Raw genomic sequence first — 14,598 nt, forward strand, 5'->3', positions numbered from 1 at the left:
AGGGGAAAGAGCCCTGCCCAGGCGGAACTCTCCTATCTCAACAAAGCCAAGTGGCTGGAGATGTACGGGGTAGACATGCACGTCGTCAGGGTAAGAACCCGTGTGTTTGCCTCCTTTTGTTTTACTGTTTCTGAGAAATGCATAGTATGCCAACTAAGTAAATTTTGGTGAGGAAATTGTTTTTGCGTTCTTCTGTGACGACCTGTTAGAACCCTCTACCGACTGTCACTTCGTTTGTTTGTAGGGAAGAGATGGCTGTGAATATTCTCTTGGACTGACCCCGACAGGCATATTAATCTTTGAAGGAGCTAACAAAATAGGCTTATTCTTTTGGTAATTTAGTTTTGTCTAATATTAAAAATGTCTTTTCCTATTTTGTGTTGGAAAGTCTATGTGATTGGATGATTTTGAGGGGTATTTGCAACACCCAGATTCACTTTTTAAAAAAAAAAATCACACCATCCTATTGTCATTGTGGGTGTATGGCCAATGCACTGAATCTCTAGATAATCATATTTAAATGAGTGAGTGATGATTTTCTTTTCTTAGCCAATCTAAACTTTTATAAGTAGAACGGAAACTGTTTGATGTGTAGACAGTTTGGCCGTAGACTGTCCTTTTTAAAACGCTTTCTCTCTGACCAGGCCAAAGATCACCAAAATGGACTTTAAAAAGAGCAAACTGACCCTCGTAGTGGTGGAGGATGACGACCAGGTAGGCCATGCTCCCTGGCGTCCTCCTCGCTGCCATCACCCGCATCCCCATGACACGCGTCCCCACGGGACCTTTGCTTCCCCCCCTCAGGGCCGCGAGCAGGAGCACACCTTCGTGTTCAGGCTGGACAGTGCGCGCACCTGCAAGCACTTGTGGAAGTGTGCCGTGGAGCACCACGCCTTCTTCCGGCTGCGCACCCCCAGCAACAGCAAGTCCACCAGATCGGACTTCATCCGGCTAGGTTCCCGCTTCCGGTTCAGGTTGGCAATTGCTTTATGACATGGACCACGTGTTTCAGAGAATGACAGCTCTTTTGTGCTGTGTATGACTGTAGCATCGGACCTGTGTCCATCCATTCGGATGGTTTGCTCTGCCCCCCCCCCACCTTGTTAAGAGCTGCAAGTCCAGTCCCAACCTCTTTCGGCTTCCATCACTTTACCGATAAAACAGAACTGATTTGGGGTGAAATGCTTGCAGCCAGGAATGGTTGGGGTGCTGATATTTTTCTCAGTTTGAAACTTTGCATGTTTGATACTTGACATTGCAGATCTGTGAGCTTAGGGCCCCAAATGTTTTGAATTTGGGAGTGAAGTGTGCTCGACACGTAATAACACAATTGCCAGGACTATACCTTTAGCTAGAGGGGTGCTGTCCTGTGCAGTGGCCGTGAGCTACATGAAGAAGCTACTGTAGTTCCCTGGTCTCAACCAGCCTTATGCCAGCGTCCAGTGGCCACACCAGGTGGTGACTGCCTGTGAGTGGGGCAGACACGGGACACAGGGTCCTTGTAGGAGGTTCTGTTGGCTGGTGCCGCACTAGAATTCCTCCTGACCCACTCTTAATCCTAGTTAAGATCAGGTGTCCCTGGTTTACAAACTCTCTGCCTGCCGGGTATGTTAGAAGTGGCCTTGGTGCTTCTGTTCGTTTGTGTGCGTGTGTTATGTGTGGTGGTTGGATTTCTTCCAGTGGGTATATACATGTATGCACTTGCAGATTCTCACAGAGGCCTGAGAGTGACCTAAGTGTCTTCCTCAGTTGCTCTCCGTCTCATTTTTTGAGACAAGACCTCTTACCGAATCTGGAGCTCACTGACTGAGCTAGGCAGCTGACCTCCAAAGATCTACCTAGCTCCACCTCCCCAGTGCTGGGATTACAGATCCAAAACAACACCCTGCTGTTGACACGGGTGCTGGGGATCAGAACTCGGATCTTCATGCTGTGTCTGTAGTTCACTCCCTAGACATCTTCCCAGCCCTGGTGCTTCAATTCATCACCATTGCTGTGTTTCCTTTAACATGAAGTATCAAGAGATTTGGTAATGATTAAGGATGAGAGCGGTGTTGGGGTGGGTAGGTAGGTGGGTTTGTACCCACACACGCATGCACGCACGCACGCACGTACATGTGTTTCTCTGTGTATTGAAAGATGAAAAGAGCCTGAATAGATAAACTTATTCTCAAGTATTTTCACTTTTGAGTTTAGACTAATGCATGAAAACTCTTGAGGGCATCTTTAAAACTGAAACTGTATAGAGAGCCTCTGTGATCAGAGTCTGAATATGCACATGTGTGTATCAATCAGCCCTTGGAATGTGAATTTTATTTCTTTTTTAATTTTATTTATTTTGTGTATGGGTGTTTTGCCTGCAAGTATGTTTGTGCACCGTGTGAGTTCCTGGCGTCTGAAGAGGCTGGAGAAGGTGTCAGATGTCCTAAAACTGGAGTGGCAGGCAATTGTGAGCTGCCCTGTGGGTGTAGGATGTTGAACCTGGGTCCCCTGGAAAAGCAGCCCACAGAGCCATCTCTCCAGCCTGGAATGCACATCTCAAATGCACTCCTGAGTCTGAGAATCTCAGTTCCATGATCAAGAACTTCGCTTGGTTTCGTCACCTCTGCCCACACGTGGCATGTCCCTAGACTCTGTTTGAAACGCCAGAACGGTTGCTCGCTTCAGGTGTATCCACCGTGCAAGGCAATGGCTGTGCGTTTCTGTTGAAAGAATAGATTTTGTTTGAGTGTATCTTTTAAATGCTCTAAGGAAGGGGAAAAAGGTCCTTGAGGGAAAAGAGTCGCATCACAAGGCCCATGGGGGATGGGAATGTCAGCAGTGCAGAGGTTCACAGAACCGTTGCAGTCACCCGTATCCATGTGGATTTGGAGTTGGATGGAGGGGGCAGTCGAGGAGATTGCCAAAATAAGTAGGCTTTTCCCTGCTTGGGAGATGCTCCAAGGATTGGCTCAGACCTCGTGACCATTGTTCCTTAAGGAGAAATGAAGATGGAAGGGAAGTTGGGAGGTGAGGGTACCCCTGGAAGGCATCTGGAAGGAAAGTAGCATTTGGCTCCTTCCGTCTGAAAAACCAGCCAAGAGCAACTGGGCTGGAGCAGTGATGGGTGGATCAGAAAAACACAGTTCCCCTCCCAGAAGCTGCAGCTGCCTTCACAGTGGTTGAGTCTGGAAAGCCCTCGTGAAGTTAGAAACATTTCCTTTGACGCATAGCAAGGGAAGCCAAGGTTTAGTTTAGGGGCCTGCTACAGCCGCCTTGGAGAAGATGCAAAATGGGAAATGTCTCTGTGGCGTTTCTTGGAAGGTTATTCTGTGTCCAATCAAAGTTTTCTTCATCAGGTGATCCAAGTACTCAGACCTATTTGGTTTGGGCGACCTAGTGGTTGGTACTTAAATTGCAGGTTTTAGCTTTTGGTAGAAAGAGATTCTTGCCCCTGTGCCTGGCTTGGCAAAGGAGACTGTATTTCCAAGTAGGAGCTTTAAACTTAGCATGTCTTTACCGGGCGAGTTCACGCTAAGTTGAAATGCACACTGGAGCTCTTGAAAAATAAAAATATTCACTTGCAATAGCTGTGGTATGCCGAGAGCTGGTGTTGGCGTTAACGAGCAATCAAATATTTCCTTCCTAGTGGGCGGACAGAATATCAAGCTACACACGGCTCCAGATTGCGAAGGACCAGCACCTTTGAGAGAAGGCCTAGCAAGCGTTACCCATCCCGGCGACATTCCACATTCAAAGGTTATACGGTGTTCCTCCCTTGCCGGCATTGTGCAGTAGGGCTGGGAGGGTTAGTTAGCTAGGAGAGGGACGTACTGCCCTTACCCTCTGGTTCAAAAGCTGTTGGGAAAGAATGTCGTAAGTCTTGGTAGAACGTTTGCCTCTTCTTGTCTGTCTTCCTTCGAACGTGCCTCTCTACTTCTTTTAGGGTTGGATCCTCAATAGTATCTATCACCTTTGCCCTTAGAAAGTACAGCCTTTATTGTCTCCACTGCCTTGCCATTTTTGGTGAGGACACTGTATGTGCTAAACCAGAACTGTGTCCATAGAAGCATGGATGCAGAGCCTGCTGAGACACAGTTCAGGTTCCCCAGACATACCCACCCTACGGTGTTCCTCTCTTGCTCAGAACTCCCTGAACCTCATGTCTCTGACTGGCTCCTGCCTGTGTGAGGCCTGAGACTGGAATGTGCCAGGCGATACATGAGCCCTCCTGACTCAGTTCTATTTAAACTGGCTTCATCATCTGAGCTCGAAGCTCTGTATAGCTAATTTTCTACACGGATTGGTCCTCCATCCAACACACTCCAGTTAGCGCTAAATTGTTTGTCCCCCTTTTTTTTTTTTACATTGCACCCAGCTCTGCCACCCTCCTAAACTTGTGAGGACGCTTTTGTACATTTTTATTGCATAGCCAGGATTTAGTGGGCCTCTGTGGAACCTTGTTTATATACCTTAGAATTTGTAACCTTCGTCTCCCACTCCCATTTCCTTATGTTATGAGTCAACAGCACAGTATTGTGACAATCAGCAGGTCTTAAGTCATTCTCAGCTGTTTCAGTGGAGAAAAAAAGCCAAGAGCCCCCCAAATATGGCCTTAGCTTTTTTTTTTTTTTTTTTTTTGGTTTTTCGAGACAGGGTTTCTCTGTGGTTTTGGAGCCTGCCCTGGAACTAGCTCTTGTAGACCAGGCTGGTCTCGAACTCACAGAGATCCGCCTGCCTCTGCCTCCCTAGTGCTGGGATTAAAGGCGTGTGCCACCACCGCCCGGCCTGGCCTTAGCTTTAAGAAAGATCAGGGAGCCAGGCGGTGGTGGTGCAGACATTTAATCCCAGCACTCAGGAGGCAGAAGTAGGTGGATCTCTGTAAATTCCAGGACAGCCTGGTCCACAGAGTGAGTTCCAAGATGGCCAGGGATACACAGAGAAGCCCTGTCTCAAAAAATAAAACCAATGAACAAGGGAGGTGGGCAGAGGAAATGGGAGGAGGTGGGGGGGGGCTGCATTCGGGATATAAAATAAGTGAAAATATTTAAATAATTAGAAAAGAAAATACAAAAAGGAAGGCCAGGGAACGGGAACGTGTTCAGGAGAGGGTGATCCGCTGACGGAGGGTGACTGCAGGCAGCATCGGGCAGTGTGTACGGGGACAGCAAAGGGGTGAGAACTCATGCAGGTTCATTGTCTCCATTAGCAGAACACACTTGGGTGTGAGGGGTGGGGTGGGGAGATTGTCCATTGAGTCACAGGTGTCCAGAGACAGGCCAACCTGGGGACCCACCTTCTAAAGAAAAAGCACCATTTTGATATAGTAGTAAACACCCAGTCCCCACAAGTGTGCGCCAGCATACAGGGAGGAAATGTCTCGTGTAGCCGACCTAGAAGTAGAGCATATGGCCAGGCCCCACTGCACAGCCTGGGGCTGTCTTAGACTTCTGGCTCCAAGGTTCTTATTCCCTCCTTTCTGGTCTCTAGATCCTTTTCCTCCATTTATTTTACTGACATATTTTCCAGCTAGAGGCCTGGTATCTTCTTAGTGAAGCTCTGAGTGGTTTTCCCTGGCCTAGCTGTCTTGAAAGGAAGGAAGGAGAGCAGGGTATGGCTCGGTTGGCAGAGTGCTTGCCTAGCTCAAATGAAAGCCTGGATCTTCTCTCCCAGTTCTGCATGAACTAATAATCTCAACACCCGTGAGGTAGAGGCAGGAGGACCAGAAGAAGTTCAGCTATATAGTAGTTGAGGCCAGCAGGAGCAATATAAAACTCTGCCCCCTCAGAAGAAAAGTGTGCGGCGAGTTGGAGATATAGCTCAGTGGTAGGGTGGCTGTGGGTTCGAGTCCCAGCAACACACAAAAAGAAAAGAAGTATAGTTGAGTAAATGTGAGCCTCTTTTATGCAAGCTCTGCTTCTGCCCCATCAGAAATGTCTGCACCAAGTTCTTCCCTAGATGTGTGCTGGTATTTCATCCTTCATCAGGTTCTGTTGTCCATCTCCACCCAGGACCACCAGCTCTTCGGGAGCAAGGACTGTTCTGAGGTTGCCTTTGGGTGCTGTGTGGTTGCCTCCTGGTGCCTTCTCGGCATACCGGCACACCCTGGGAGCCGACTCTGGAGTTGCCTAGAGATCTAGGGAGGAACAGCATCAGTTAGAGGGAGGGATGTCAGGTGCTCAGGAAAGAAGTCCCTAGAGTTCAGGGCTGCCTGGTTTGAGATGAGGACCGTGCCGCGGTAGAGAAGACCGTGTCCCGTCATTCTCTGTGTGTTGTGTACCGAATGTTTTAAAGTTCTGCTTAACTTCCCATCCTTTCTTTACAGCAAGCAACCCAGTGATTGCTGCTCAGCTCTGGTAAGTGCCCCCAGCGTCCCCAGCACAGCTCCCCCTTCTAATTACCGTGTGTTTGCAGTGTTGATCTCCTTAATACAATGAAATCCCAGTGACTCACCTCATTACTTTTTTCTCCCTTTTACTTCTGCCTGGCTCTATCATCCTCCCAGCTTTCAAAAAGCACACAACAGAATGTTCCAAGACTTTCTTGTTACAAAACAGCTGGGTTGTTTGTTTTTTTTTTTTTTTTTCCTGAGTAGCGTAGTACTTTGTTTGCTGTCACCGTGGTAAGGTGGCAGTCATGCGTGCAGCTTGTGCAGTGATTGTGAGGCAGGCAAGGGTGGGGACTGAAAGTCCTGCTGCTGGGCAGAGGTTCCTCAGCTACAGGTGCTGCTTTGTCCGGTGACCACCAGATGCCGAGAGACCAGCCGCACTGGATGGCCGCAGGGAGGGCTCAGTGGGTAAAGGTGCTTGCCGTGCAAGCCCTGAACTTATGGTCAGTAGCCGAAGCCCATGTAAAGATGGCTCCACTGAGCCGTCCTCTGACCTGACCCCCACACGTGCACCATGGCATGCACACGCATCATGCACACGGACATATGATAATCAAAGCAAGCAAGCAAATAAAGAAGCCACCTCGAAGAGTTTCTGAGGGATCACGTGTCACACGACTGACAGTCTCCCTCATGGGACTTTGTAAGCTTCTCGTGCGTGTGTGAGGGTGCAGATAGGAGATACTTTGAATTCTGGGCTGTGACATCTCTTTCAGAACTGTTCAGTGCTGCTGTGGCAACACTGTAGCAGCTGTAGGCAATATGCAAACAAATGAGCATGGCTGTGATTTAATAAAACTTTATTCATAAGTACCAGTCAGCCACATTTGACCCTTGGGTCAAATTAGCTGCCTCTTCCCTAGCTTGATCTGCCTGTGTCTGAAATTCTGGAATTACCTGATGAGCTATGAAACATCCCCCTTGGGCAGGATAGCCCTGGGCCAAATGAACACTTGTACACCTGTGACTTGGGCATTTGGTCTGCAAAGCTTCCCTGGTAAGGTTAGCGTGGCCTCCAGCTGAGAGCCACTGTCTACCTCCTACCTCGCCTTCTCTCCCCTTTCTGAAACCATCACTCTTCCTCTCTAAGTGTGACATGCTCAGCTGTCGTGGGAGGGAATGGGTGGTAGGTAGATCCTTGGTTCTGAACCGCAGGCTGAGACCTCAAGGCTGATGGGGCGAAGGTGGTGGTGGTCATTGAGATGGATACAGATGCCCTGTGCTATGTACGTTCATCTTAGCACACAGGGCATGAGATCTGGGCTAGCCTCCAGAACTCCAGCCAAGGCCTCAGGAGCCCTCTCCATAACAGCTTTCTCACTTGCATCCCTGAGCCTTTGGCCTTCTACCTACCGTGTTTCCTTTTTCTCCTTTGCAGGCAAGGAGCTTGGGCTAGGTCTGCATTCTCCCCAAATGTTTTAGCTTGCAATGTTTATACTCTACCACCATCCCCAAGAAGCCTGGGATAAAAGCAAACAAACAGAATCAGAGAGCTACTTGTGGGGAGGGAAGGACCAAGGCCCACCTCTTCATTGGCTTCCTCCCCAGTTCAGAAAGCATTGAAATCCCTTCAAGGAACCTCAGGTTCTGGAGAGCTAAATTAGCGCAGCTTCACGTCCCAGAGCACGCTTGCAGCCACACACTGGCCTGGTGATACCGTCTGCTTTCTGTAGGGAAAGGGGTGGGGGAACCCTCTTGAGCTGCTGCCTGCCTGTTGTCCCCTATGGCAGGGGCTATGGGGGTATGGTTCATGTTCTCAGATTGGGTGGTTGAAGGTCTGCAGGTGTGGCCTCTGTTCGGGGTAGGGTAGCGTGGGGCGGTCTCTGACAGTTAGGGTCTCAGCAGGTCATACGCTGAAAACGGATGTTCTTTCTCAGCCCGTCAGGTCCTGCTTTTAATTCTCAGGGGATTGTAAGCTTTCTTAGGAGATGATTGTTTGTAGTTCCCTGATAAAGTGACATTTCCCTCTTAGAATCTAGGGGAGATTATATATCGGGCATGAAAACAAACATAAAAAAATCGCCACACACACACACACACACACACACACACACACAAGTGTCAGTAAACATACCCTTTAGGAACAAATGAGCTAATAACCACTGTTCGCAGCTGTTCATTTGCTCTCCGCAGCCTGTGGGATCCCCGGTGAGCAGAATGGCTGTGGGGACCATGGGTGAAGTTGTGTTGGGAACCACAGAGATGCTGCTGGGGAGACAGCACTTTGTGGAGCGCTTTACCCGGCTGCTGAGATCCAGCCTAAGCCCTCTGGCTTAGCGCCTGACCTCACGACCAGTCCTCTCTGAAAACTCAATGCAGATCCAGTGTAAGGTTCAGAACAAAGATGCCCCCCCCACCCCCCGCTTTGTTAGAGAAGCAATAAACCTTGATTCCAGGCACCCTAGTAACAGTGACTGCCCAGTGATTGTTCCAGGGTTGTGAGGTTTCTGGTAGGTACTGAGCTTGCATTTTATGTAACAAATGTTCTCTCATCATCCATCCAACCATCCATCCATCCATCCATCCATCTCTGTCTCTGTATGTATGTGTTTACATATATATACACACATATATCCATACATGTATATTCCACACACATACTTATTTATGCATGTGTTTATATATTGCCAAGCTAGTTCTAATTAAGATCCAATCAAAATAGATGACACTTGAGCTCTGAGCTTTTCCACAGACCCTCCAAGAGCCAGCTAGATTTGGTGGGAAGAAAATAGGTTTTGAGTCTGAGCAGATGTTGTATCAACCCTGGCTCAGCCATCAACTGGCCAGTGAGTCTTAGTAGGTTCGCTGACCCTCTCTGAAGGAACTGTCCCTTAGTCTGTGGATTGAGGTGGTAGTAAGCATAATGGACCCTATCACCCTGCTATGATAGATTAGTAAAGGGCCGAGGCTTGACTTGGATGAACAATCACCACCAGTGCCCGGATCAGGCACAGTGTCACTGTGTACCAGAAACTCATGGGATCCCTACCACAGTGCCTAGGCAGGTGTCTCGAGGAAGCTGCTACCTCTTCCACCAGTTGTAAGAAGCTCTGTATCATCACTAGAGCTGTAGCTGATGGGGCCATGCCAGGGAGGGCCTGCAGTGGGTACTGAAACTGCTTGGTTCGCACCACTGAAAGGAAACCCAATATGTCATGGCTGCACTGTGGCGTATCACTGGGGTGTTTATGCCGGGAGCCTTGAACTGGGAGTGAAAGCTGGTGTCTGTGGTTTCCTTGATTATATGCTTATATACGTTCATGCAAGCTCTAGTAACCAGAAAAGAAACGGTGTGCAGACATTCCTAACGGAGGAGGGAGTCTGTAGAATTAGCTATGGCTATTAAATAGATCCATCATAATGCTTCCTTACTTAAAATACGATATTTCTCTTTTTTCTTTTTAGCTCAAAAACAAATCCTGAAGTCCATAATTACCAGGTGAGATGCTGTGTCTAAGATGTTTCTTGGTTTGACGTGTCTTCGTTTGTATGATGAGAAGCATGTGCTAAATCTTGTCAGGTTTTGGTTCATCGTTCTTGTTTCCCGGAAAACTCTTAAAGTCAAATCCCCTGCCCCACCCTGCTCCCTCCCAGTCGTGAAGTGCCTGTTTTTAGCTTTGTTAGCCCGAAGGCGCCAGGGACATGGAGTTATCTTTCTGTTGGTCAGGCACACAGCCTCTCAGCAGGGCTCAAGTGCTTGTTTCTGTGAAAGCACACCGAGGCCTCGCAAGTGCAAGCCCTTGAGGCAGGCATCCAGGGGGCAGATTCCACTTCTCCTTCCCTTGCCTTCTTGGGCCTGACTGTGCCTGCTGGGGCACCAGAGTACTGAAGAAACTCGTAGGCAACATGTTTTGTTTGTTCTTTGTTTTGGTTTTGGGTTTGTTTTTTTTTTGTTTTGTTTTGTTTTGTTTTTGAGACAGGGTTTGCTTTGACTGCCCTGGAACTCTCTCTGTAGAACAGTGAGTTCCAGTCTTTAACTCACAGAGATCCTCCTGCCTCTGCCTCTCACATGCTGGGATCAAAGGCGCGTTACCTTCACACCCAGCACATTTTTCTTTGTTCTGTTTCTGTTGGTCCTCCCCCACCCCTCCATGGTAAACCCAGTGGAGACATCATTTTATTTCTAAACCCCATTTGTCACACAGCAGACCTGGGGCATTCTGTTTCCATATTCAGTGTTGTATTATTTCATGGCGGTACCCTGCCAGGGTCCGTGCCCCCTACCTGCCCACCCGCTACTGCCAAAGCCCTCTCGGTAGCCCAGCCTGTAGTGAGCCAGCTCCTCCACAGCTGCTATGGGTGACCCTCTCTGGGCTTCCACAGCCTGTCCTGACCCTCTCAGTCCCTTCCCACTGTTCCTGTCATGAGCCCGTGTTCAGCTTCCAGCAGTGGTAGAGCGGCCTGCCTGTAGGTTCTTGCCAGTGCTGTCTTACCCAGGCCCATCCGCCCGGAGTCCATTGCCTTCTTATCTGCACGCTACAGTACCGTACAATGCTATACACTGGTACTCAGCAGTCCCCTCCTCCTTTTCTCTTGCAAGCTGGAAGCTACCAGCTCCAGTGGGATTCAGCCCCGTCCCTTAAAACCATGAGGCCAGCATTAAAAGAATAATGCTGCCTTCAGTCTCGCCCTTTAAAAGCGGAATGGACGCTTAGGGAGTAGGACCTTGGCATCCACAGACTGCAGCGCTCCTCAGGTGGTTCTAACAGACAGACAGATGGGGTCTCCGGGAGGATGGTGCTGGCCTTGATTCCCAGGTGCTGATGTGTTTCTGCCGAAAGGCAGAGAGACCCGTGTCTCGTGACTTCTAACTCAGAGGCCTGTATTAGCCTTTGTTTCTTTTACTGCTGTGACTAAATACCCAGTATTGTGTTCTTTATAAAGTAAAATAAGTTCATTTAATTCATGGTTCAGAGGTACAGTGCTGGCCTCCACTCAGCTGTGGTGAAGGGTCTGTGACGTAAGAGCCAGGGAGTGTATATGTAGGACACGGTTACATGGGGAGACGGGGCCAGGGCAAGAGGTAGGCGGTGCCGCTTTGCTCGGGAGATCTAACCAGGGTCCCTCTGAAGACCCTGAAGACCCCAAAGACCTAATCTCCTCCCACAGCATCATATTGTGGACCAGCCTTGTCCTGAGCAAGTGCCCGAAGCACGCTGTCCTCCCCCTCCCAGTCTCTGTGCCCGGTGTTCGGCTATGAACATCACAAATGACAGAGCCGTTCCATAAACCATCGCCATTTGAAATTTCATTCTGTGTGTCCCCTTCCCTGCTACCACTTCTGTGAAGACCAGGATGCCCATGTTCGTTATCCTCAGGAGGTTCCCAATTGGTTTCTGAAGGACTTCTGTGCACAAAGTCACACTCTAGCATGCAGAGTGAGGAGACGAGGCTGTTGGGTAGAAGGGACTTTGAACCTGGCGGAAGGAAAGTCATCTCCCCCGGCTTCTTCCTTAGGGTCTTGGGCTTCTTGTTCACAACGGCTCCTTGTTCAGGGACGTCGGGTGCAACTGGGGTGTTAGGGGAAGAGAAAAGCTGCTGCTGGGTACCCAGTGCATGGAGGAGAGAGGTTGGAAAAGAAAGTACGGCAGCCCGCCCGCCATTGACCCTTGCCCTCTGCTGCCTCCTCAGTGAGTTCTGCTTACAGCGAAGCAGGGCTGTGCGGCTCACAGCAGATTTGCTGGCACTCTGCACGTGGATCCCTCCGCATTGTCGCCGGGAGCCCCTTGCACTCGGCCCGTCTTAGCAGCCCTGTGTTGCCCCATCAGAGTCTGGATATAAGTTGACCGGAAGAGGGTGGCCTGATAAGTGGCCCGGTCACACCGTGATGCTGTGGAGGATTTCTGGGAAGGTGACACAGCAGCCTTAGCTCCTTCTGCAGAGTCAGCCAGCAGCAGAGGACGGATGGCCATGTTCTCAGTGAGGATACTTGTCATTTGAGGTGGGACAGTTTTGCATTGTCCCTGGAATTCCAGTAAATTCGGCTCCCTTTCCTCTGTTCTTGCGGCAAGCGAAGAGATGCATATATATTCCTTGTTGTTGATGGAGCCACCCGAGTTAACATTAAAGTACTTGGGAGTATAGGAATGTGAATTCATTACCAAAGGAGATGTACCAAGGAAAATTCTGGAATCTCCCTTTTATTTCAAGTCTGTGGATAAGGTTTCTACCTCATCTTTGGTGAATCTGAGGGTGTTTAAAAACAGAAAAGACTAGAGGGTCCAGTTGCAGGGTAATCTTTCTCCTTTGTTGGAGACTCGGTGCAGGGAGCTGAGGAGTGGCTGGCTTTGGGAAAATCACCCAAACCCCATGGGCTTCAGCATCCCCTAAAAGACCTAGCTGAGGAGACTGCGCCACGCCAGTGCTCAGATCCTCCTGCAGACAGACCCCTTACAGATTCCGCTCCCCACACCGTGTCCTCTGGGGGTGCAGCCTCGGCATGCTGACAGGCGCTTTGAAAGGAAAGGAAAGGCCACTGGAATACGGAATAGGCAGCAGGAGGGCATCTCAGGGCCATGAAAATTAGATGAACAGAATTGCTCAGAATTTCTCTAACAGAAAGCAGGCCACTGCTTATTAACCACAGCGCAGGGGTAAGGAGGAGGAAGGGAAGAAATAATTAAAAGATTAATGGTGATGCGATTGCAGTGACTCTCAGGTCCGGGGAGGGGGAGTGCTGAGTGCCAATTTGCCCCTCAGCTAGTTTAGCCTTGGGAAGCCTCTTGGCTTCCGACAGTGTCCAGGCCTGCTGCCCTCTGCAGGTAAGAAGTGGAATGGCAGCCGGCTACCCTGCCAGGCTCATCAGGGCTTTGCTTCAAGGCTGGTCTACTTTCTTATCTTATGAACAGCTTCCCACCCTCCTTCCTTCAGTTCTGTGCGTCTCTCATAGGAACAATAGGTCTTCCTGATGAGAGTACCGTCTATACACCCACAACGCTGCTGCTCTCATTACCCCGTCCTTCCAGCCCTTGTCTGTGTGCCCGCGTAACTCTGCTGTCCTCATTTCAAAACCAACAAAAGTGGCGTGTGGAGAGAGAAGCCACTCAGCCCATCTTCCTGGCACTTGCTTCCTTGAGAGAACCAGGGCATGTTGGGTAGCTTCTCTTGAGTCAGATGAGGCACCTTGCCTCCCAGACCCTTCTCTGGAGATGGTGCTCGGTGAGCCAGACACTGGGTCCCAGCCCCCCACCTCCCCAGCCTTTGTTAGTGGGAGAAATAAGATCACCCTGGGAAAGGTCCAGCCACCCCACCTCCCCCCTCCCCCGGGGCTTGGTTACAGCTTTCCTATTCACCTCAGCCTCCCGAGGTGGGTGCCATTGCTAGAGAGAGCAGATGACATGGCAGCCATTGAAATCCAAAGGTCACGGAGTAATCAGGTCTGGCGTTTCCTTTGCAGCCTCAGTACCATCCTAACGTCCACCCCAGCCAGCCCCGGTGGCGCCCTCACTCTCCAAATGTCAGGTGAGTTCGGGAGCTTGTGAGACCCTGCTTTGGGAGGTTTGCTTGTCCCTTGCAAGGCTGCAGGAACAACCCCTCAGGGAGGCGTGACAAGGGCAGAAGCCCTGCTTTTCAAAGCAAAGGAAGCAAGTGACCAGCCTTTGTGAAACAACAGATTTAAAAAAAAAATTATAACCACAAATATTTTGGTTTGGTTTTATATGAGAGATGTTGCTTAAGATTTCCAAGTTAACATTTTCTTATTCTGAGAATTTGTTTTTATTTTCTTGGAATGTGATTAAAGCTTGGAGATTATGGTTTTTTTTTTTAAGGGTTTAGCCCTTAGGAATGAGGGCACTGTTTGTTTTGGTGGCAGTGGGCCTTTTTCTCCTTCTTGTGGGTTATTAAACTTTTTCAGCAAAGGGGAGTCTGTATTTTTGGCTTTGGGGTCATTGAAGACAAGAACAAGCAGTGAGGATTTGCATACGAATGCATGACCGTATTCCAGAGAAACTTAATTTATGAAAAAAAGTGAGACTTGGCCCTATGGCTATCAGGGTCTCCTGTCACTGCCCTGTGAGTGAGGACCTAGCACCTGCCATGCCATTTGGAGTCAGGGCGACCCCTGGGAAGCAGACAGGTCCTTAAGAGTTGCGTTTTTGACAAGTCTTAATTGGCATTTATGTGTCCAGCTGTTACAGAAGCATAGTTGGTGAATTCAGGTTGACCGAGGTGGAGCTATGGACCTTGCTCCTTGAGGGAGCATGGGGAATTGAGGGGCGAAACAAATGTGC

At 49.4% G+C, this 14,598-nt stretch overlaps 1 protein-coding gene across 4 annotated transcripts in view; it reads left to right on the top strand.

The window, feature by feature from the left end:
• Epb41l4b (erythrocyte membrane protein band 4.1 like 4B) overlaps positions 1-14,598 on the top strand; it is a 144,707-nt gene that overhangs the window by 65,643 nt on the left and 64,466 nt on the right. For all 4 annotated transcript variants that reach the window (XM_050164953.1, XM_050164961.1, XM_050164936.1 and 1 more), the window contains exons 8-15: positions 3-90; positions 245-333; positions 645-714; positions 805-974; positions 3,629-3,738; positions 6,305-6,335; positions 9,773-9,806; positions 13,764-13,828. In XM_050164953.1, coding sequence (XP_050020910.1) covers positions 3-90; positions 245-333; positions 645-714; positions 805-974; positions 3,629-3,738; positions 6,305-6,335; positions 9,773-9,806; positions 13,764-13,828 — 657 coding nt within the window. The remainder of the gene's footprint in view (positions 1-2; positions 91-244; positions 334-644; positions 715-804; positions 975-3,628; positions 3,739-6,304; positions 6,336-9,772; positions 9,807-13,763; positions 13,829-14,598) is intronic.

Source organism: Alexandromys fortis, unplaced genomic scaffold (genome assembly GCF_014885135.2).
Source record: "Alexandromys fortis isolate MF-2015 unplaced genomic scaffold, M_Fortis_MF-2015_v1.1 scaffold_18, whole genome shotgun sequence".
Classification (NCBI taxonomy): Eukaryota; Metazoa; Chordata; class Mammalia; order Rodentia; family Cricetidae; genus Alexandromys; species Alexandromys fortis.